At 43.1% G+C, this 24,439-nt stretch overlaps 1 protein-coding gene across 4 annotated transcripts in view; it reads left to right on the forward strand.

Annotated features, from left to right (window-relative positions):
* The first annotated feature begins 1,533 nt into the window (after positions 1 to 1,533).
* Positions 1,534 to 24,439, forward strand: part of LOC145412838 (uncharacterized) — a 254,288-nt gene continuing 231,382 nt past the window's right edge. For all 4 annotated transcript variants that reach the window (XM_080282628.1, XM_080282629.1, XM_080282632.1 and 1 more), the window contains exons 1-2: positions 1,534 to 1,680; positions 21,717 to 21,963. In XM_080282628.1, coding sequence (XP_080138754.1) covers positions 21,751 to 21,963 — 213 coding nt within the window. In that variant the 5' untranslated portion in view covers positions 1,534 to 1,680; positions 21,717 to 21,750. The remainder of the gene's footprint in view (positions 1,681 to 21,716; positions 21,964 to 24,439) is intronic.

The following is a 24,439-nucleotide window of genomic DNA, read 5'->3' on the forward strand; positions in this document are numbered from 1 at the left end:
CTTGATTACTACATAATTTTCATTTGCTTCCCTTTCACCTCCCTCCTTCCATTATCCCTCTCATTTCCCTTCATTTCCGCATCCTTCTCACCAACCCCATAGCGCTTCCGTCCTCTCTCTCTCTCTCTCTCTCTCTCTCATTAGTTTACTTCTCTACGGTATGGCGATCTGCGTTAATAATTATAGGGGTAACCTGTTATCATTTAAGATAGAAGACATGCAGGTAGAGAGAGAGAGAGAGAGAGAGAGTAGTTAGGGATGGATAAATGGATGTGAAATTCTTAAATATTGAAATTACAGGGAAACAAAATAAATAGTGAAGGAGGAAAGAAGTGCAGGAAAAATGGAGTGTGGAAGAAGGGAGTGAGTAGGGATGGCTGGGGTAGGGTGAGGCTGGAGGGATGAAGGGGGAAGGGGGGGACGGAACACAGGGAGGGATGGGGAAGGAGGGTAGACGGGGTGAGGCTGGAGGAAGGGAGGATGGGAGGGGGATGACGGAGAATAAGGAGGGATGGGGAGAGAGGGGAGGGAGGGGGGAAAGTGGGAAAGGGAAGGAGAGGGGGGAAGCGAGAATGAGGAGGAATTGAGGGAGCAGAGATGGTATGGAGGGAGGGAAGTGAGGAAGGGAGGGAGGGGAGGTGTGGGGGTTCGAAAAGGAAGAGGGAGGTGGAAGGGTGGAGGGAGGGGGTATGGTGTGTGCTGGAGGTGGTGGGGGAGGTCGTAAACAGTGCTGATGGCGGGAACATGCAGGCAGGAGTTAACCCTTTGCTACAATTTATGACTGTTAGGTAATGTATGTTATAAGGTGTGTGTGTGTGTGTGTGTGTGTGTGTGTGTGTGTGTGTGTGTACTCTGAGGTATGGAAGTTCATCAGTTCTGGCAGTCATTATTTCTCTTTATCTTCCGTATCCAATCATGTGTAGCAAGTTTCACTTCACGAATATTTAAATGTTAGTTTTTGAAACAGCTGAATATAAGATTTCGGCGGTACAATAAAATGCGATTACTTTATGCAATATGATTTGTCGATATGGTGTTATCAGATTGGGAGCTTCAGTGAAATTGTTTATCAGTGCCCATCTGTTCATTGGGCTGATGTGCATAGGAAGACGTGGGCACATTTTACACCTTTTGTACTCTGCCTGTAATTCGTGCATGCAGTAGAATAACATCCGAATTGCAGAAGTTGTGCTGGAAACTACAATACTTGGAACAGTTGTCGGATAGGGGTTGTAAACGCTTTTTATCGCGTTAAGGTGCTCTGATGGAGAGGAAGTCGAGCCGAGATGGCAGATGGAGCGGATGCTGCAAATTTTAGAGCGACTGAATGCAATGAAACTATTTACATGTTTGAAATTTGGCCATAACTGATGATGTTGAGCGGGGAGGAGGGCTGATGAGAGGAAGATCCGGTGGTAGGGGGTAGGAGTGGAAGGGGGGGGTGGAGGAAAGGACAGGATGGGGGGAAGGGAGGAGCGGCGGTGAGGCAGCGGCGTACGAGTAGATTTTAGTCTCCGCAGTTCTGTACGAGCAGTGGTCGCGGGAGGTTACGTTCACCGTGTTCGGGCTGTGCTCACATAACATACCGACTAGTGTGGAAAAGTGATGTGGTGGAGCTTAAATCAGATATAGGAAACGCACTGAAGTCATCTGTGAAGCCCAGCGCGGGAAACTGAGTAGGTGAGGAAGGAAGAGAAGGGTTTTGGTCGCCGGCTGGTGAGGATGAAGTGAGCGTCGTTACAGCCTCACTCCGCCGCCACGTGACGACAAAAGCAGAGAATTTTGAATTAAACGCAAAATACATTGCACACGCAGTTTTCAATCACATAGAATCAGTCAAGCCACAGTTGAGGAGCTTTGTATATGATCTCGTTGAGTGTTTGCGCGAGTTGGTAGCGGTGTTTTGGTTGGTTGTGAGGGAGAGTTTGGAGGAGTCTTTTGTTCGGTAACTGGTGACTAATGCGGCTCAGGGCGGCCAGTACTCCCTTCAGGTGAACGTCAGTGTTGTGTTCGAGATTCACGTAGGCAGCGGTAGAAAAAAAGTTGCGTTTTGGTGCTAAATTGTTCCGAATTGGGAAAAAAAACTGGATTTTTTAAAAAAGATACTGTATGCGGTATGAAAATATTTTTAGTTTTCGTATTTAAGTATTTGAAAACAAAAGTTGGAAATTTAAGTGCATGGGTAAATTTTGTCCCCAGTTATATTATGCAGGCTGTAGTGGGGAGGATTAATTGGTTTTATAAAAATGTGGCATGACATCGAATGGAGTGTTGAATAGCTATCAGTTGATATGTGGATAAGTAGAATTTTTCATTGGAACTGGCTTACCGGAGTTACCAAGTGCTACACCAGGATAGGCCTAAATTGATTACACATTTGGGCCCGTCGGTTGGGAAGCTCCCTAACACCTTTTCTTAAGTGATTTATTTAACTTGTCCTATTCTTTGATATAAATCCTTCCACTATCGCTGTGCCCTTTACAAATAACGCGTGGAGGAATATTAACATCAAAAAGATAAATCGCTCAGGAAGAATTGCTAGGGAGCCTCCTTACCTTACGAGAATACAGGCCTTGTTCCTACGGTAGGCTACAAGGTTCGGTATTGGTTACTTTGGTGATTGTGTATATCAGTCTATCTGTATAATCGTACAAATATCTAGTGGCTGTAGTTTATACTGAGTTGTATTTTACTACGATGACTCCTGGCCCGTATTCACCTGGTTAGGAGGCTTCCTAGCACCACTTCCTTAGCGATTTATGCAGGGTGTGGCAGTGTTAAGTTTTTATATAACATGGAATATGATAGTAAGCTGAAATATGCCATATAAGCTTGAAGAGTTGTTAGGAACGAACGAAAATAAGGGTCCTGGTCATTCTGGCTTAAAACAATACTGCTAAGCTTTTGGGCCTGGTGGGGTTATCCTATGACGACAACAGTTCTATCTAGAGCTACTTAAAAATACAAAAATCGAAATTCCTGGCAGCGAAGGAGGCATGCTGCTTCATGGAGGCAAGTTTCTGTCTCCCGTTGAATAATGATTTGTTTTTTTTGTTTTTGTTTAGTCAGGGTTCGTAGTTCGGTTTACTCGGGTTCATCTGGTTTATTTTGATTATATTAGGTTCGCATTTTAATTTTTAGGTTGGTGTTTTATGAGCGTTTTCGTACTTTGATTAGTTGAGGGTTCGCTGGTTTAATTAGATTGCAGTAGATGCGTGGTTGGTGTGTTCTCCCAAGTACTCATTTCCGCCTCTCTCAGTTTTTCTGGTGTTATCAGAGATCACAGACTTCCTTCCTGAGGCCTTATCACCACCAGGGGATGGGATCGGCCGCCTCTAATGCGGGCAGGGAACTTTTAACGAGACAGATAAGATTGAGTGTAATCAGGCTTCTTAGGTTTGGGGCCAGTTTGGTGGTGAGTCGGTTTGAAGGCAAGGAAATAATACGATAACTGCTGTGTGTGTGTGTGTGTGTGTGTGTGTGTGATGCTAATACTTTGTTTTGGTATTGCATATTATTTGGTTTGTATTGTAGCAAGATCTCAGGCTTTGCACATTTGCGATACATTGCAAAAATGTTGACCAGTCAAATGCTGAAAGTTTGGCTAGTTGTAGTGTGATGTTTACCCTGCTTCTTACTTGAAATGCATTCTTGAGAGAAACTTTTGCATTCACAGCAATTCATTAGCTTCAGTATTTACTTGATCGGTTTTTAAATGCACATGCTGAAGGCCATGTGAGGGTTTTGACCAGTAAATTTAGGCCAGATATGTGTGATGTTAGTTATTTGAATAATTCTAGTGTTCATTTTTATTTAACAGCAGTATCACACGCAAGAATATTGGTAACCATATGACTTAATAGAATGACTGAACTTTACCAATGTGTATTCCGCTTATGCATTTCTCTTTAACCGCATAATTTTACTTGAACAGTCAATCTCCTAAATACTTGTAGGCTATAGCCTATCTGTATGCTTGAAATTATAGGTCTTCAAACGTAATATATTAGCTTTTAAGAACACTTTAAGAAATTATAGCCTTGCAGCTTGGTTTACGAAATCATAAATTGTATAAATTTACTCATCTATCATATGTTTTATAATTTTACTTTGTATTTTGTATAGCCTACAGAAGTATAGCCAGGCATCTATCTAATGTAAAACATTGAACAATTTATTTTGCGTTTTAAGTTAACTGACTAGTGTTCAACAATTTTAACAATTTTCCCTTGATAGAGTATTTGAGATTTTCTTTCAGAATCCTAATTAAAATAGTGTTATTTCTGCTTGTCATTAGAATGGAAGTGTACGGTACACTTAATGGCTGTCAGCTAATTTATACAGGGTTTGGTATGGAAGCCCACCCAGTTCCACAGGGTTCATTTATAATTGGTGCTGTCGGTATGAACGATCGATATTGACGGGACATCATTGGACTATTTTTATCATGGAAGTGTGAGTTATTCCGGTTGTGGCCATGTCGAGTATGGTAGACAGAGAGTGTGTTGGGATTATTTACTGTTGTTGATCACGCTAATGCTTGGTGGTGGCTGGCTCGACACGCTGGATCCTAGGCTACGTGACTCCCTACACTCAGGACCACCGTTATTTCACGTCGCAGGATATTCTTCGTAAATTTCTGCTCTCTTTTCATCATCTTGGTTCACCCACTCCATTCACCGTATATTCAACCCTTTCATCACCCCTCCCACTCATTACTACCGCCATCCCGCACCCCTTCCTCCTTATAACCTGTACTGGTTTGAGTATGTGTTTGAGTTGCATGTTGGTAAACGTTCGTAGTCCTTTGTTGAGCAGGTCTCTAAGCAAACCATAAGTAAAATTATCTAGACCAGAGTGACTTCTCGGCCTAGCCTACAAAGGGTCAGACATGTTTTGGTGGTGGTAAGAAGCAGGTAGTGTCACCCATTCGGAAACAAAGAAAAACTTGGGTGATAAGATATGGGTAAAACAAAGGAATTGTTGTCAAGTGTTGGTGGTAGTGGTGGTGACCTTGAATGTTGGTAGTAGTGGTGGTGGTGGTTGTCTGGTCGGCAACACAACCCGTTAACCCCAGTCAAGACTCCCCTTCCCCCTTTCTCCATTGGTCTCATCCCTCCTTGCGCTCTCTCTCTCTCTCTCTCTCTCTCTCTCTCTCTCTCCCCCCCCCTAATTTAGTGGGAATGATTGTGGTTATCTTGACAGACGTAAGAATTCTTAATATTTCGAAAGCTTAAGTTGTGGTTAGAGTGCGGAAATACCAGAAGAGTGATGAGCAACCTGATGACCCTGTGATAGGTTGGCTAATACTGTGGAACTACAGTAGTGCTGGATTTTACAAGTCTTAGCTGTAGTGGCTGGGACTTGGTATCATCTAGGCCATTATTAGTTAGGAGTTACTGAAAGAACAGATTTATCAGAACGGCTGGAAACCTTCTTCTATACCAAGAAAGGCTGATGCAAACCTTTAATTCAGCTTGACTACCGTATTATTTTATGCCAGTGTGACTTCATTTTTGGTTAAAGTTGGTTACCGTCCATGGTATTGGTTTTAACTGTATTTTGGCTTAGGCATACCAAACGTCGTATTTCGACATAAGCCAGACTTCACACACAATGACTGATTTCACTAGTGAGAAGTGTGCTGTCAGGCGGGGTCATGGAGTCTTTCACTCACCCCCCCTCCCTCACTTCCCCCATCACTCCCCCCTCTCATTCCCCTTCCCTCTCACTCCCTCCCCCCCTCTCTCTCTCTCTCTCTCTCTCTCTCTCTCTCACTGTGTTGGTGAAGGGTGTCGAGGTTGTGTGGTTTTCTGTTCTGCGATTTTTAGGAATAGCCTCTTAGTGATGCAGTTTTGTGTGTGTGTGTGTGACTGGGTATTAGTCTGTATTAGCGTCACAGTATCAGCAGCTTTTACCATGAATAATGAATAAGTTCTGTCCTACCATATGTTGTGACTATAAAACATGCCAGTATACCGGTACTTCATCCAACAGTTTACATGAGTGATTCAGTTTGATTCATAGGCCCGCTCTACCGTCGTTCCTTAATTTTTTTCCAGTCAGCCCACCATATCCCATTGGATCCCAGGGTTCCTGGGCGAGGCACTGTGCTGGAAGGGTACTAAGCGTACTGCCCTCCACTTATCGGCTCATAGTTACGAAGCTCATAGGTCCCTACCCGGGGGTTCCCTATTTTATCAGAGTTTGCAAACTTCCAGTTCTGTCCTTTATTGAGAACACTGTGCTCCAGTGGGTTAAAGAAGCTGACAGATTTGCCAGTCATTAACCCATTGCAGGGGTTCCCAACCTGGGGTAAATTACCCCAAGTGGGGTAAATTGGTCTTTTGTGAATGGTAATGGGGGAGGTAACCAAAAAAAAAAAAATCTAAAAATCATACCAGTTATGATAGACTTTCAGACCTATACTAAAATTCAGAGATGAATGTTTAAAGTCATGTTTATTTGGTATCAGTGTTAATAATAAAAATAAATTACTCCTTGCAAAAACTCTCTTGGTTTTAGCCTAACCTTTAATTAAGTCCTACATTCAAACTAAAATCTAGGCATCAAAATGTTAAGCAGCTAAAATGCAATTGTGGAAACATAAGCAATGAGGGGTAATGAGTGAAGGGAGGTGTGGAAAATGGGGTAATGGGTAAATTAAGGTTGGGAACCCCTGACCCATTGGATCCCAGGGTTCCTGGGCGAGACACTGTGCTGGGAGCGTACTGCCCTCCGCCTATCGGCTAATAGTCGCGAAGCATATAGGTCCCTACCCGGGGGTTCCCTTACTTCATCAGAGTTTGCAAACTCACAGTTCTGTCCTTTATTGAGGACACTAGGCTCCAATGGGATATACATTTTTTTTTTCTTCCATTTCTCATACACGTTGGTTATTCTAAATCTTCATTGTTACCGTACCTCGTTTTACTCAAGCAGATAGCGTTGGTTTTGTTAGTACTTGTTTGTACTGGCTGTGTTAATTTTTACAAAGCTTAGATGGGAATGGTGTACTGTACCGTGTGTGTGTGTGTGTGTGTGTGTGTGTACCGGTATATATATATATATAGTAAGTGGACTATTCTTTCCCTTCATTACATTATATACGGTATAGGCTATGCAATAATATAAACATCTAGGAATATTGTATCGAGAATCCACGAAGCAAGGTAAACCTTTGAGAATTATTTTGACAGTACAGTAGAATGTGAAGGAGAAAGAGTTTAGAGGGAAGCAGATCCTGTGTAGAGTATCTTCTTAGCTGTGGCATTAATGTGAGCACAGGTGGGCCTCGAGAGTAAAGGGGCGAGATTTGCAGCTGGAGGCTCAAGTGGCAGGGCGTGAGTGTGTCAAGTGGTGTGGGAGGGTCAGACGGTGCGGGGTGGGGGTGCAGTTTGGCTTCTGTGCCCCTGTAAGAAAGTACCCAACCATGACATTATACGATTTGTACTCAGCATTGGTCACTCATCCCTCTTTCCCCTCTCTCATGCAGCTTCCAGCTATTGCACTTGTAGTTTAACTCGGGTTTTACTCCATCGCCGTTGTGTGTGTGTGTTTGTGTGTGTGTGCGCGCGCGCGGGGGGGGGGGCGGGCGGGCGGGCGCGCAAGCCTCCGCAGATGTTTTATGATAGCAGTATTCTTGAACAGCTGTCAGGAAAGTAAAAAAAAAATAATAATAATACCAGTACATGCTGGTGTCATGGACAGTTCTGACGCCATGGAAAATTAAACTCACGGAGATTTATTCAACGTGGTTAGTTAGATAAGGTAGGTCACTTTTCCATGGGGTCAGCATTGTACAGGTAGTTGAAAGAAATTATACCCGGGAGTCTTGAACTCATAAAGGCAGTGCATTTGTGGGTTATTGTCAGAGGTTGCCAAAGGTGCCAATAGTCTGTCTTGATCTTGTAACGTCGGTACAAGTGTTCGTACTAATAGAAACAATGGTTATTTGTAGGTTGACTTTTCACTTGCCACACAACATAACTTTTCGAGTACTTTATATGTTTCGTCTTGCTCATTATGCAGTGTTTCTACTTGACAATTATCCTAACCATGTACTGTACCGGAGGCTAGTTGGTCGTGCGTCTGGTAGTGGCGCTTTATGTTGTCACCGGCGGATGAGATTTTCTTAATCAGAGGAAGTCATGTGATTATTATATTCAACAATTTGTAATCTTTTTAATGTTAAATCATGTATGGTAAAGTCACCGCTGCATCATTTAGTTGTGGTCAAACGTTTCCGGTACCGATATAGCCTATAGTGAGTTTAACTGGGCAAATTATGGAAGACTCTAATGTTTGTTTTGACCCTCATTGTGTCATTTCAGGATTGGTAGATTATATTTACAATCATATGGTTCTTATTATGATACCATTAACCTTATCTGCAGCTTTGTACCGTACCGTATCTCATTAGTTAGTTTGGAGTGGTCATAGGATATTCTGTTTTCTGATTTGAGAACACGAAGAAATGTGCTAGTAACTCAAGCCAGTAGGCTATTTGTCCTGACTTCCGATTTGCCGGCATTTTAAGGGTAGGCTAGTTGTAATGTAATTATAATTGGTCATGTAGGAAAAAGTTGATTAGCCTGTATGTGATAGGACGGAATGGTAAGGGTGGCTCATAAAAGAAAAAAACGCTTTCACTACATGTTCAAACAAAATTTTGGCTAAGGAAATGAGCAGTAATGGATGTTTAATGGTGTTTGAAACTGATGGTGCTGAACTAGTTTTGCTCTGGTGTATTTTGCTTAGTTTGTTCTCTAGTAGCTTCAGTGCTTGTTATCTGTTTGTCAGTAAATAAGATTACGGTAGTTCGAATGCTGGCAGGTTGAGTAGCGAAACCATGTATCCTTACCCGCAGCCTGTGTGGTGAGGTATGGTTTGCTCTTTCTTGGTGGAGAGGTCCTGCCGTACAGTTAAATAATTAAATACGGTAGCCTACGTTGTACAGTAGGCTATTTCTGTGTGTGTGTGTGTGTGTGTGTGTAATTCACCGGGTCGGTCAGGATCACTGGATGGTCGTGATCGTCAACTTTTACCCTCCCGGAAGGGAGCTGAGAGCTCATATAGTCCGATCTAAGGGCAAGGCTGACCTTCACACACGCACACACCCGTCCCCTTGCTCCAGGGGGACAGTAACCACCCACTTCGTCAGTGAAACTTTTCGCAACCTGAGCGAGGCTCGAACTCCCGTCTACCAGATGGCAAACGAGAACGCTACCACTGAGCCAGCGAGCGGTGTGTGTGTGTGTGTGTGTGTGTGTGTGTGTGTGTGTGTGAACTTTCTTTTAATCTAAAATCCAGTCAAACCGGAGGATCGTACACTACCATTTACTGTCGCCTGCCAATAGTTATTTCTCTTCATCCGTGGGCCATCCTAAGGGGGTAGCCACACTGAGCCACAGCGGAAGTAGCAGGGTGGGGTGGGTTCCAGGGACGGGCTCACGGTGTCACGTGATTTACTTCCTCTGCTTTCTACTGTGAAGCCAAAAAACACAAATGGTTGCGATGTCTTTGTTCTTTGCTGCGTAACTCTTTTCTTGCTCCTTCTGAGTGTGAACTGTGTGGAAGTGAATTAATGCTGGAACTTGTATTCTGCCATTGAGGAAAATCTAATTATAGGCCATGGAACTCGCACCGTACCAAGCTTCGAGTATATAGAGTTGGTTAAACTTAAGTGCATTTTTTTTTCATTCTGTCGTAAGATCATATGTTTACTCTTAGTTGAGTGAATGTAAACTTAGTTGGCCGATTCTACTTGTAAAAAGACAAATAAAGGTGGATCAGTGTCATGCAGTTGTTTGAGGCTTGCAAATATATTTCCGTGAAGTAGAAAAGTGTGTGTGTGTGTGTGTGTGTGTGTGTGTGTGTGTGTGTGTGTGATCGTAGTTAAGGGTTGTGAAAATTTTAAGCCGCATCATCCCCTTCATAATGGGATAAAGTGGTTGTGAGGTAGTATATTGCAAGGGTTCGTGAGTATTCTCTGCGGTAGCTAATTGTTTTACAGGGGAGGTCCTAGCTGAATAAAAATTTCTTGCGTTAGTAAAAAAAAAAAAATTGTTAATATAGGAGCAGTCGTTCGCTTTAAGCTAAACAGCAACATGAAACTGTTCCTCAGTACCGGTTACCTCAGTTTGTCAAAGTATTTCAAGGGAGTGTGATCGTTAGTTACCACACACACACACACACACACACACACACACACACACACACACACACACACACACACACACACACACACACACACACACACACACAGCCACGCGAGGGACCCTTGTAAATTCTCACGGTTGAAATGGGTAATTAGGGTAGGTGGCGGGTGTTTGTAGTTTTGCCGTCAAGCTTTTACTTTTTTCCCCTCTGATGACTGGAGCGGCTCTTATTACCGGCACGCAAAAGCCAGGACCTGCTTAATGGAGTCTGCTGGGTGTTAGGAGAAAGAAAAGGTGTTTAAATGTCTGTCTGTGAACTTCACTTGGTTTTGAGAGGAGGAGGAGGTCCATTGTTGCTTGGTATTGCAGAAAGAGGAGGTGATGGTTTTAACGCTAATACTGTGTTTCAGGAAGAGAGTTACATCTGTGCCTGTCGACAGCGTGTAGTTTTGCGGTCAGATAATAATTTTTATTTTTTCCTGCTTCTGGTTGGAACGGCTCGTGTAATATATTAGTGCCTGCTTAGTGGAGTCTGCCTGGTGTTATAAGAGCTGGAGGAAGAATATGATTTGTTTATGCCCATCGACGTTTTAGTGGGCTCCTGATCAGACCTGTTCTGCTGTTCATGCATGTACGGTAGCTAGTTTAGACTCAAAGAAGGGATAAATTTATACTTATCGACTGCAAGGAAGGTTGACATACTGGTAACATTTTATACTTGTTTTGCTGTTTTTAAGAACATAAGAAGAGAGGATTACTGCAGTTGGCCCTTGCTAGGCAGCTCCTACAAAAGAAACTAAACCACTACAATAAGACCGAGGATAGTAAAGAAGCCTTTGTCTGGTGCTACTGAGAATCTCGTGGAATTATTGAAATCACCTTCGTGATTCTAAGCTTGCAATTTTTCCAGGTTTGCTCTTAGCCAGTTGTTTTTGCCAATGAACTGAACGGTATCTGGTATGATATATTGACACCATTGCAGTGTTTATGGACTACCTGTACGGTGCTGTCGGTATTGTAACTGCAGACCTAGGCTACCTGTATAGGCCATCATGCATTCGAGAACCTTATGTGACTGCAAATTTTCTTAAATCCTTTCTATAGTCGGATATTTTTGCCCCTCTGCAGGAGACAAGACTTCTTAGATGTGTGTATGGGTGTGATGTGCCGTATTGTTATTTGTCGTAATGCACCATATTAGGAAATATAGCTGTATTTTTAAAAATTGTTTCTGCCATTTGTTTTATGACCTTGGTTGTTTTGTGCATTCGTGTCCATGCAGCCTGCTGATGTAGGCCTACTGGTATTTAGTTCTTATTATGTCACCGGTAATTACCTTGACAGCTGAATCTGCAGGCTATTCTCATTCATCATTACTGTATTCATATGAGGTATGATTGCTTTAGGCAGTTTTACGTCGATTCCTGGTTATGAATGAAGTGTTACCGTACAGGATATTGTTGCTTTAGTAGGCTATGAGGATTTTTGTTGTGTTGCTATTTCTAGGCTACATATTGTATATTTTAATGGTATTGTGGACTTGTGCATGTATTTTTATTTCTGCGTATAACGGGAGTTATAGACTTGTGCTTGACAAAACAGTTATACTGGCTTTATATCAGCATTTATGTCTTCTGGTTTTAACACTTACAGGGTAGTGGGTAGTGAGGATACTCTTATGGTGTGTTGTTCAGCTTAGTACCTTACCCAGCCGAAGAAGACAGAATCACCCCTTAGTATGTTTTATTGTTGTTGGTATGGTAATGTTCAACAAAGAATTAACGAAAGTAGGTCTAATGGATTTAGTGATGGTACGTTAGCCTTACTGTAGGCTACCCGTAGACCCTTTCATTGCGCCTCTGGTTTCACATGATGCTAAAAGTTCGCAAACGTTTCTATGTGAAAGTGGTAGGAATAACTGAAATAACAACCGGTACTGCCTCACCCTCAGCATAATATGTCCGGACCACATTTCTCTAAAATTGTTTATATAAGAATATACAAGAGAGGACAACTGCAGTAGGCCGGTTGGCCCACGCTAGGCAGCTCCTAGAACAGTAGCCGAACTACTAGAATGAGATAAAGGTAACAAAGAAGCTACAGGAATGTTGATGTGTTTGTCAGAGAAACACTTGCAGTCTGCGTGAGAACAGCTGTGTATGCCACCATACTAATCTGGGCTCTCCCTTAGTATAGTGTACGAGACTGGGAGTGGGCCGTTTGGCTTTGACTGGCTTTGGCTACTGCTGCCATTATTTACCATACGGTAGCACTTTGATTCCCGTACTGTATTCCAGTGTCTTAAGCAGTAAGTTTTGTAGTTCTTAATTTACTAGGGATGTTAGAAACTTTAATGTTGAAATATTGTTATATGCCCTTGTTTGTAGGCTAGCCTAATTAGTGTGTGTGTAAGCTGTCGTATACCGGTACCTGTACTTTGATAACTTTTGGAATAGTGTGCGGTATTGTATCCTTGCTTCACTTATTTTTCTTGTCCGCTATGCTGTTGAGGAGCAGCTACTGTAGTTACATATCAGTACTCTAAAGGGTACCGGTACTTGGTTGCTTTGGCTAATCCGCCTCGAATCTCCTCTTCTCACTGTATTTATAATAAGTAGGCTAGCTACTGCACGAAGCTGCGATGCTGGTACAGTACTTATTATATATATATATATATATATATATATATATATATATATATATATATATATATATATATATATATAGTATGGTGAGGTTGATTCTGATGTTTGCAACTTAAAAAATCTGAAATTGCGTTACCTGAAAGGGCCAGAGGTTTGAACATAAGAACATAAGAAGAGAGGATAACTGCAGTAGGCCTGTTGGCCCATGCTAGGCAGTTCTTAGAAGAGTAACTGAACTACTAGAATGAGATAAGGATAGCAAAGAAGAAGGCTCTCCCCCGCCCTCCAAACCCTCCAGCCGAAGCCGGCAGGAAAAAGTCAGAAAGAACACCACGCCGTATAGAAAAACTGGCGTGGACATTTTACAGGAAGGTGTGAAAGGAGAATAGAGACTATCATAGCGTAACCTGAAAGGGAAAAATTATGAATTAGGGAAAAATTATTGGCTTGTCTTCCAACAGCCGAATCTAGTTCAAAGTAAATTTGGGCGTGTTGTGGCTATATGGAGGTTGTTGAAATAAGCTGCAGAAAAATGTTTGTTCATGCTTCTTGCTGTACTGTACTATACCGGGTACGGTATATATATCTAGAGAAGCCAATGACGGACGATCGTAGCTTCGTCATTGCGTTTCTTTGTTTTTTTGAGTGCAATGTGTTATTCCTTTCTTTGTGACCTAGAACGCAGTTAATTCCAGAGCAGAGTAGCCAAATAAATCCATTGAAACTAAGGGACGAACAGATCATACCAGTAGCTACCACGCGGTGTATTGAAAACATGCCATACCGGCACCAGTATAGGCCAGATACCGGTACCATATGCCTGACCGGAGCTGTCGTCATGCAAGCCCGAGAAAAATCACCAGGGTTTAGCCAAAGTAAAGTCGAAGTATGTATACCAGTCTGTGGGTCATATTGGTACCTACCTGCATAGGCTAGGTTAGGCTGAGTTTTAACGGCTTTGTGTACCAGTACGGCCTGGTGTTATTTACAGTGATTAAGCCTGTGGATTCGGCATTTAGCATTCTGCTGATAGTACAGTATTTGAAGCATCTGCGTACCGTAGATACTTGTCCTAATCCTGGTGTTGTAGTTAGTAGTGCCAGTATATACGGTACCTTGTTGCAAAGACGACGTTCGGTACGGTACCCACAACATACAGGCCTAGGCAGTACCTGTAGCTAAGCTCTAGGCGCAGAACTTGTGCAGTCAGAGTAAGCAGGTAGCATTCAAAATGTTTCTTTTTCATAAAATGATCCTTATATTAGCTACTTCCTCTTGATACCAGTGGTGCGTGAGAAGCAGTGTGGTTGATCTTGTTACCTGGATAAGCTATTCAGTGCTGTGCCCCGGAATGTTGGGCCATCATAGTTAAGGCAGAGATATAGTTTTTGGTAATCAAGTAATTACTAAAGCTTTGTGAGAAGCCGGAAGGATAGCCTATTACACTGCCTTTTCTATACATTCCTGTGGTGGGAGGTGATGAAGTGCGACCAGTGTGAGTCACGCTCGCCAATCTAATAGGGATGCTACCCGGGTGTGGTGGTGGTGGTGTGCGGCGGGGTGACTCATTACACTCGGGGGAGGGGGGGGGGCTGCTGCTCCAGTTTAACGCTGCAAGTGTTCAGTGGATAAGAAATATGAAAGTATCAGATTTTATTTATTTTCGCAGTTGTTGAACTTTCACTGTGATTTGGAACGTATTCGTTGCTTTATTGTTTAGCTAATGTTGCACGTTATATTTAGTAAAATCCAGTACGCAAACTGCATAAATTGAGAGAATAAGCTGACTTCTTTATACTTAAGAATTGAAGATGGGACCGGATTTTGTTATTTGAAAGGTGTTTGTTGTCAGGAATGAAAGAATGTTGGGTATATGTACAGTTCCATCAGTTGAAGTGCCTTGTAGATTAGCGATATTGCTGCTCTGTTTTTGTGGGTTGGATATACAGCCAAGATGAACAACTCTGGGTTTAATTTGACGTGGAAGAAACCTTGAGGGTAGCCTGAGCACTTCGTTCAGTGGACAAGGTTAGTCATTGTTACCCCTCCCCCTCCTCCCGTATACAAACAAACACAGTTTATAGTTTACTGTGTACGTGTGTGTCATGGCTGCGGTGTCAAACAATTGTCCCTATCAGATGTGGCGGTAGTGACGCATTGACTCTACTACAGTTTACATCCGCATATATCTGTCGTATATCTGTCTATCTTTATATCTCTATACCTGTATATCTGTCTATCTATCTATATACCGGTATGAGAATATTTGTTGTGTCCTGTTGAAATAGAGGGGGGGGGGTGCACATAGAACTCTAAACAGTTCAAACTTTTTACCACTAATTAAAATGTGTGCATTACAGTTGCTGAAGTGGCGCCCCTGATAGCCAAGTTTAGAACTAATTACGGTAGTAATAATTGTCAGCGTGGTGGAAACTTGGTAGCTTTTTTTTTTTTTAAGCAACAACGGATCGGATGGGCGGAGGGATCGTGGGGTGGTCAAAACGAGTTGGGTGAGTGGTTAGATCCATGGGGAATTGGTCCTAAGGAAGAGCATGGTTCAGTGGGTAAAATTGGACCCCGGGGGTCTTCATTCACAGGGGGAGTGACTATCCAGGGTCCCATGCAATGCCGGTATACACGGTCATAGGGTTTTGCCCAGGCAACGCCGGTTACCCGAGCTAGGTGTTACTTAAACATAAGAACATAAGAAGAGAGGATAACTGCAGTAGGCCTGTTGGCCCATGCTAGGCAGCTCCTAGAAGAGTAACTGAACTACTAGAATGAGATAAGGATAGCAAAGAAGAAGGCTCTCCCCCGGCCTCCAAACCCTCCAGCCGAAGCCGGCAGGAAAAAGTCAGAAAGAACACCACGCCGTATAGAAAAACTGGCGTGGACATTTTACAGGAAAGTGTGAAAGGAGAATAGAGACTATCATAGTATAACCTGAAAAGAGAATTTTTTTTGAATTAGTATTGGTTATAAGATTTTCTTTATTCTATATCCACCCCTTATTTGTCATATGCTTATCTAGCCTATGCTCTTATAACAGTACAGAAGGTCTAGCATTCAAAGGATTAACTGAAGAGACTGTATTTCCTCCAACAATTGTGTTGACAACGTTTGACAGTCTGTCATTGTATCATTGAGCAGGACTGGTACTGTAGTTGGATTTGGCTGCATGTTTCATGTTTGCATGTGTACCCACTCGCCAGCGCTTAGTTATTAACGGTGATATTCCATCGTATTTTCATTGTACAGTGACCGCAGTATCTGCAAACATCCACTAACCCATTCTTGGTGCTCTATCGTGCAACACAAACTGCGAGTCGGTCGTGTCTAGGAAGATTCGGATAAAATTAGCCTGGTATATTAAAATACGGTAAAGCAACATCTCGCCTTAGGGTAGGAAAGAGGTCTGGTAGAGGAGTGGGTCGTTTATTAACATTTTCTGACGTCTTTATCCTGACTGGGTGTGATGCATTCCAGACTGACTAGTCACTGTTCTTCGTTTGAGGTACATCTTTGCCACTGGAAGGTTGACTCGTTACGTCAGTGTCATGCTGTAACTATTATTATAGAGAGTGGTTGCACCGTGGTCTGCGCAGGAAGCGCCATCGCGCCCATTCCAGTGTACCGGTATAGCTTGGCATTTGAGTGAACGTTTTTGACCAGGATGTAATAATTGCCATTATATATATATATATATATATATATATATATATATATATATATATATATATATATATATAAAGTGACTCAGTGCAAAACAAGGGTTAAATTTCCATTCCTAAGGGTTTATCACTGACGTTTTGTAGCCATGTATTTGTGTGTGTGTATGCGCGAGCGCGCTTGTTCATGTGCGTGCTTGTTTGTGTGCGTGTGTGACAACTGTCAAGTGAGATGGCCGCGGAAGCCGACTGTCAATATTTCTTCTGGCAGTGAGGCGAAGGAGGGGATAGTAGGGGTGGAGGTGTGTGGGGTGTCTGGCCAGCAGGTGGTGGCTTCAACAGGTGTTCCACACTGACGCCACCTTCCTCCTCACTCTTCCACCTCTCTGTAGCACACACCCAAAACTCCATAGCTACTTAAAACTCAATAAGCCTCTTCAGTGCCGTGGATTTTTGTTATACTGACCATTATCATATGATTTTTCCTGAGGATAGTCGATTCTAGTACTTCTGTGAAGATTTTAACATACCGGTCGTCAGCATCACCATTCATTAATTGGATAACTGTTCTGGAGTACCTGACATACCAGGACGCTGGTACTAAGTTGGGACTGGCCTTTGGCATGTGTGATTGTGAGAATTTTAGCCAGAATGTACTGTAGCAATGCTGGTATTATAAATTACACCGATTGGAATGAAACAAAGTCGCATAGCTACGGTACCGGTATGTAAAAGGCAATCTCACCCATACTTGCCAGAAATATATTTCCTATATGGTTGAGTTCTATTGAGTACCCGGTAGTGTATAGTTAATTCCTGTAGGCCTATTGCCTCCACTGAGTGGCATTTCTCACTTGCCTACTTTTTTTTTTTTTAACCCCCTTCCCACAGCCCCCACTTTGTCTCTGATACAGTAGAAAAATGAAATCCTCTGTTGCTACGGCATGGCCCCTATTTGCCAGAGCCAGACTCCAGGGACATACACGACCCTCCTTCGCTTCAGTCTGTGGTGATGTCGTTGTTGGCGACAGTTTTCAAACTACAGTATTATTATTGGCGACACTTACTGTTGATGCTGGTGGTAGTGGTTTGGTATTATGGTACCGATATTGGTGATAGTGGCAATTGGTTTGGTATCGGTAGTGGCAGTGGTTTCGGTGATTTCGGTAGGCTGCTGAAGATGGTGGTAGTGGTTTTGGTATCATGATTGCCTGTTTTTGATAATGGTAGTTGTGTTGATTGATGTTTAATGGTACTTGTTTTGGTTGATGGCAGTGGTTTTGGTAATGGTGACTGAAAGTGGTTTGAGAATGTCAGTAATGGTGGTGGTGGTGGTGGTGGTGGTGGTGGTGGTGGCGGCGGTGGTGGAATGTATGATGAGGTGATAATCTGACCACCGTGGCCACAAGGGCGTGGGGGGTTGGGGGGATGATGTGATTTGTGCAGTGTGGAGGTGAGCGTCGGTTGGTACTGTGCTGGCTGACTCACCACAGGCCACTCCCACTTCCATCGCCCCTCACGTTTGTTTTGCCAACCACAGTATGAATGTTGACAAACACTGGCGTAATGGTGTGGAATTGTGTCATATGGTTTTACAGCCTAATATGTACATTAAGGATGATTGTAAATATGTAAACTCTTATCCATTATGAGACTTCATATTCTTTCCCATGTAGAATAGGCCGTTTTAATTCATTCCACATTAGCCTCTCCCCACAATGAATAGCTATATAAACAAATTACTGTAATAAGCTTAAGTTCGTCTACAGGTAGACTAGCACCAGCTCTGGATGTACGGTGTAAACATGTATGTAGTATTACGGTATGCAGTAAGATTATTTGGTTTGAGACCTTGCTTGAGCGTGATGTGTAGAAGAATCATGGCAGTCTCTTACCTACAATCTTCTCAACAGTTAACAGGTATCGTATCCTTTGAGGCACGATCGAATACCTTTGGAAAGTGATTATTGATGGGCGTGCTTAACATTTACGTCTATAGAGTTTGTATTGACACATTTTGCACAGAGTTTGTTAAATATTTAAAGCAACCAACCAATTACGGTACGTAGGCCAGGTTCAATAATAAATTTTGTTCGACTTCCCACATCTCACATGGTACACTACCTTTCCTCATAGAGTGCTGTTTACAGTAGCCTATACCGCATTTCCCTCCACTCCTTTGGCATTGTTGATGTAATTGTTTTTCAATCTGTCGCTTGCACTAACCCTGAAAGTATTTTTATTGCGGAAGTCTACCGTAGCCGAATCAAGTAAAAAAAAAAAAAACATTGCTGGTAGCCTACCCCGTCAGACTTCGGCAGACCTTCATATGTTGCCACTTTGACTCTTATTACCGTACCATCCACACACAATACATGCTAGAGCTACCCTGTCTCTTGACTGGTGTGTTGATGTTAGCGGATATTTTCGTGACAAGTCTATGGTTCTTGTAGATGATCAGCTAATACAGCTTTAGCCACATCAAATCCTCAAGACTGTTCCTTGGCCCAGCCTGGAACAGATTTCGTGTCCTTTCGATCAGCAAGCCATCTAGACAAGGCCTTTTGATCATTATCTCTCCATATATATATATATATATATATATATATATATATATATATATATATATATATATATATATATAATTGTATGTTGGCTATGTACCATATGTATATATTGGTAGCCTAAGCAGTCATTCGTATAATTTGGTTGGCGTTTCTGGTTTACCTGTATTTAGGTGCAGTTTCTGTGTGTGTGTGTGTGTGTGTGTGTGTGTGTGTGTGTGTGTGTGCCGGGTATTGTACCTAAAGAGTGTAGGTGTGTCTGTGTGAAGTGTGTGTGTGGTGGTGAAGGTGTTGCCCCTTGAAGCCAGGCCATGGACTCTCCAGCCAGGGACTGTATTATTCACCACCCTCGCCCCACCCGTCGCCTCGCCCCCTCCTCGCCCCCGACTGTCCTACCGCACTGCTTGCCTAGTATGTCTTATCACATTATCAATACCCTCTGCATTTTATCATACGTATCTTATCGCTTTGTCATCACACGCAGCTTTCTGTGAGGTGTGGTCTCCAGGTACCGTACAGGTATTTTTGTCCCTACTCATTTCTTTCCACGACCCACCACTCCCTAATATACCGTACTCGTTTTTTCCCCGCTCTCTCTCTTACATCCCTCATTCTTCTTCCATCTAGTGTGCTGTAGATTTACCATATTTCCCAATTTCCCTTTCAACATTTACCGTAGTGGTTTCATCTAAGTGCCACGTAGCTACCGTACTTGTATTTACCTATTTACCTATTTGTAGTATACAGGTAGGCTATTTCTTGTATTCTCATTCTACAGTACATCAATCACAGCCTCTTCCCTTGTAAGTTCCTTGTACTTTTGGATAGTTCGTATCATATTAGCTTGACTATCTTGCTCACTTGTATATTCTCTGAATCGCTCTTTTTGCTAGTATTGTCACTTCATTCCTGCCAGCTTCGTTTCATGCTCTACTTCCTCACCACCTCTCTTGCTCTTCCCTCACATCATTCATGTCTCTCCTTCCTTACATTTCATGCCTCCCTTGCTCCAGGTATCCCGTGCTTTTTTTTTTTTCTTACCTTATTCGGATGTTTATCTTTTCCACTGGTGTCCCGTTTCCTTCCCCCTCACCTTTCGTAGTCTCTTCTTCCTCCCGCTCGGCTTTCCTTGCGTTCTCACCTGTCCCTTCCATCACTACCTTGAATTATCCATTTCTTCCCACAATGTTTCGCTACTTTTGTTTTCAGTTTCCCCTCCTGCTTACCATCCCCTTTCCCGCGCTGCCTCTTCAACTTCTCGCCCTCACAACTTCCCCATTTTCACCTTTCCTTCGTATCTCTCTCTTTTCCCTCCCCATCCTAGCCTGTTTGTCTCCTTATTTTCTTCACTTTTGCCTCTCCTTCGCCTTTTTCTCGCACAGCACTTCTTCTCCCACCCTCTCTTGGCTTTCCACATGGGCCCTCACCCAGACCTGCGTATAACATCACCCTCTTCTCTTCGTTTTTTCCCTCTCCCTTCACAGCCCTTCCCATTCCGCAAGTGCCTTCCAACCCCTTACTTTCCTTGGTGGTGGACAAATGATTTCTTGTATTTGGATGACTCGTGCCTTGTCCTGGTCATGTTGCTGCCTCGCCTGGGGCTTACTGGCACACTGCTGAGAGTAGTTGGGGGTAAAGGAGTGCCACATGCAGCACCAGGCTTTTCTGCACTCGGTGTGTGTGTGTGTATGTGTGTGTGTGTGTGTGTGTGTGCGTGTGTGTGTGTGTGTGTGTGTGTGTGTGTGTGTGTGTGTGTGTGTGTGTGTGTGTGTGTGTGTGTGTGTGTGTGTGTGTGTGTGTGTGTGTGTGTGTGCGTGCGCGTGCGCGCCCGCGCTCATGATAGGTTATGTTTAAGTAAAGCTGTGTGCAGGCTATGAGCGTCTGTTTCTTTAGCCTCTGTGCCGGAGAGAGAGAGAGAATTTACATTAATTATTCCGTACTTATATTGTTTATATATTTTTATACTGTAGGTACCGGGTAGGTATTTCTAGCCAGTCTCCTCAAACGTACGGTATATGGGAGCGGCACGCGGTTGCGTTTGTTTTTTATAATTTTGTTGTGGTATGATGGTGGTAGTGGTGTCCCTTACAGCTGAGTGAATAAACCAACACAGCCATGGCGATGAGTCACTCTTAATACATCCCAGAACATCTATGATTGCGTTGATTATCTATAATTTACATAGGGATAGATATTGGGTCGTGAACAATAGTGCTGTAATGGCGGTAGTGGCTGTTCTTCCTACAAGTGTCCGTAGGGTATTTCCATTACTTTAAATGCAGTTACCCGCAGCTAATTACAACCGGTTTTCCCAGACATTAGCCACAATACAGTCTGTAGGTCTGCCTTGTGTTTCAAAGATATGATGAACTGGTGTCGGTAATGAATACAGGATATGACCGTCCTTTGTAGTTGTCAGTTATTTTCACACATCAGCAGTGCCGGTACCAGTGTTGTTTACTTCGTGTTTATTGATATGTTCTATGAATATTTAGTGAATTGACTCACGGTGATGTCAGTGTGAACATCTTGCCTACATCAGTTGTGCAAGTAACCCACATCACTCAGTCATTGGTACCTTATACTAGTTACTCATTTTTTGTCATTGTGATTATATTTAACTTTTTTTTTTTAATGAATCGTAATCAGATAGTGATGGTCAATGTGATCTGCCCACAGTTGAGTGCGAGAGCTACCACACACACACACAGCCATGGGGATCCGTCACTCCAAGAAGTCCCACGACATTCAGTCCAGCCCCAAGAAGAACGGAAGCGCGGCAGAGACTGAGGTGAAGATCAAGGAGTTGTCTGAAGATGGAGAGCCGATCAAGGTGGAGGAGGCAAAGGCGGGTGAGACAATAGAGGAGGTGGCTGAGAAGACTGCTCCCAACGGTGACGCCAAGGCAGACCAGACACAGGTCGAGGTAGGCTTACACGATGCATACATTTTTGGTTTGTTTAGCTACCTGTGCTTTTTTCTTCTCGCTATAACTTTGGTGTACATATCATGTTGTTTTGATAACCTGTGAACTTAATTGAAAATCATTCTTCGATTAAACAGGTGTTTGTTGTTTGATCAGTAGAGGTGTTGGATTAGTACTTTTTTTAAGCTACTGATTGTGAAAGCAAATGTCGATCAGGTAAGATGTTAGGTACCCATTTAGATGTGCTGTTTTCTTCAGCTCATTCACTGGCAAGTGGTTGAAGGTGTTAGAAGTGCAGCTGTAAATGTAATGAAATACGGGTGGATAATCAGATTTGGGTAAGCTTCCCGTATATTCTCGGCTGTTGTTACTATGGTAGGTATGCCGGACATGTTGGATCATAAAAACTTGTTGAGGCAAAGGCTTATGTTTTCTTGTGTGTCACACGTAAGAGAATAACGGCTCTTACCTCAGCATGGTACTTTAATTATCCACATTCTTGGCTGGATGTTGAGGATGATTGGAGCTGTGAGTTATAAAAGACTCGAAAGTAGGTGGAATTTTACGGCCATTTTAAAGCGTGATTGTTAGTAGCATTTTTTGATTCTCTGGGCACATTTTTGAGGATGGAATGAGGCAGTAAAAGTAGGGTATGGTCATGTGTTGTAAGGTTAGGGTAGTGGAAAAGATGGCGGTGGTGTGGGTGTTGTGTTGCCATGTGGATTGGTGTGGAAGTAGGTCTGGGGCGAGGTTAAAGGTGACCTACGAGTGGTCATCAGACGACCCTCACACTTGGGGGTACAGTGGATGGGTCGGGGGCAGGTATACACACACACACACACACACACACACACACACACACACACACACACACACACACACACACGAGAGGGAGGGAGTTTATAGGTAGCGTCTCTAGACAATCTAACCTTTTACGTTGTTTTCGTGTTATTATTTAGTGACCCCTTTCACTCTTAAGAGTTTGTACTGCTTCTTATTACATGTGGCCACGTTTGCATTTAATATTACATGACACTAAGAAACCGGTTGTATTTTTTTTTCTTTTATAATTTCGTCAGTGTTATTTTGATAGCTCAGTTATGGGAGGCTTGTTGTGTTCAGTTTTATATCTCCTCTTTTCTTATTAGTTAACCGGGGCTCTACCTGTCACCCCTCTGTCTCTTTACTTCCTCTCCCATCCTGCCTCGTAACCTCCTCACCCGTTCATCTCCATCCTAATCTTCTCTTCATTTCCATTCCCTCCTGTCACCCCCCCCCTCTCTTCGTAATACCCTTCCATCCCTCTTGATCGCCCCCCTGCCCATCTTGTTTTTTGTTCCTTCCATCTGTTTATTCACCTTCCATCATCCTCTTCTCTGACCATTCACCCTGTTCCATCTGTCTTTTCACCTTGATGTTTGTCTCCACCACCCACGTTTCATTTTGTTACTCTTTATTTAGTAGTTTTTACAGTATCCCGCATTTTTCTGTTTTGGACCATGACTGATTTCTGTCCAATATTCAGAATTTTCTCTAGTTCCCTTCACTTTTCTCATCCTTGTTTCCACCCCGTTTTCCTGAACTTGCAAATTATTCCATTCTTTCACTCATAATCAGCCATTCGTCACCCTTGGCATCTTCTGCTCCTTCACCCCTGATCTACGTTTCTCTTCACCTTTATCCTCCCATTATTTTCACTCTTACATTTCCACTCTTTATCCTGTAACCTACCACTCTATTCACCCTTATCTTCCATTCCCCCACCCCTAGCCCACCATTCTTTTCATTCGTATCCTCCCATTCTCTCACCCTTAGTCTACCGGTGCCATTCTTTTCACCCCTAACCTGCCATTCCATTGTTTGGGCCAGCAGGTATTGTCGCCATAATATTTCACCTGTAGCCTCCCAGTTGTCTTATATTTCGTTCCCTGCATCCTGATTTTCCCAGGTCTTTCGTCATTACCTTCCTACTTAGTCCTTTCCATAGTTTCTTTCTTGCTCGCATACCTTATTTTTTCTCTTACATCTCATCATTACCAATTATTTTATTTTAATTTCTTGTCTTCATTTTTCTCCCTTACTGCCTTCCTTCCAGTCTCATGTCTTTCTTCCACATTTCCCTCCTTCCCCCACTGCCCACCCTCCTCCTGCTGTTCCTCTAGTCTTTTCTCTCCTCCCCCTGCCTTTCCTTCCACAGTCGGTATGAGCACCACGTAGGGTTGGTTGTCCCGAAAACCCGAGGGATTTACGGATGGTCAGGCCCAAGGGGGGCTTTAAGGATGGGTGGGTGGGGATGGGGGTGGCGGGAAGAAAAGGTCTTGTGCAAGATCCCAAATTGTCCTCAGGGTCGTAGGAGTGGTTCTAAAGTTATTACGCTTTGTCTGGAAGTTTGGGGAATTCGAAAGCTTCTTCAGGGGAGGTAGAGGGGGTCCGAAGATGAAGTTGAATTATTGAGGGAATTGAAGCTTTGAGGAGA

Source organism: Coenobita brevimanus, chromosome 94, assembly GCF_032717465.1.
Source record: "Coenobita brevimanus isolate Jiangsu-jjx chromosome 94, ASM3271746v2, whole genome shotgun sequence".
NCBI classification, from domain to species: domain Eukaryota; kingdom Metazoa; phylum Arthropoda; class Malacostraca; order Decapoda; family Coenobitidae; genus Coenobita; species Coenobita brevimanus.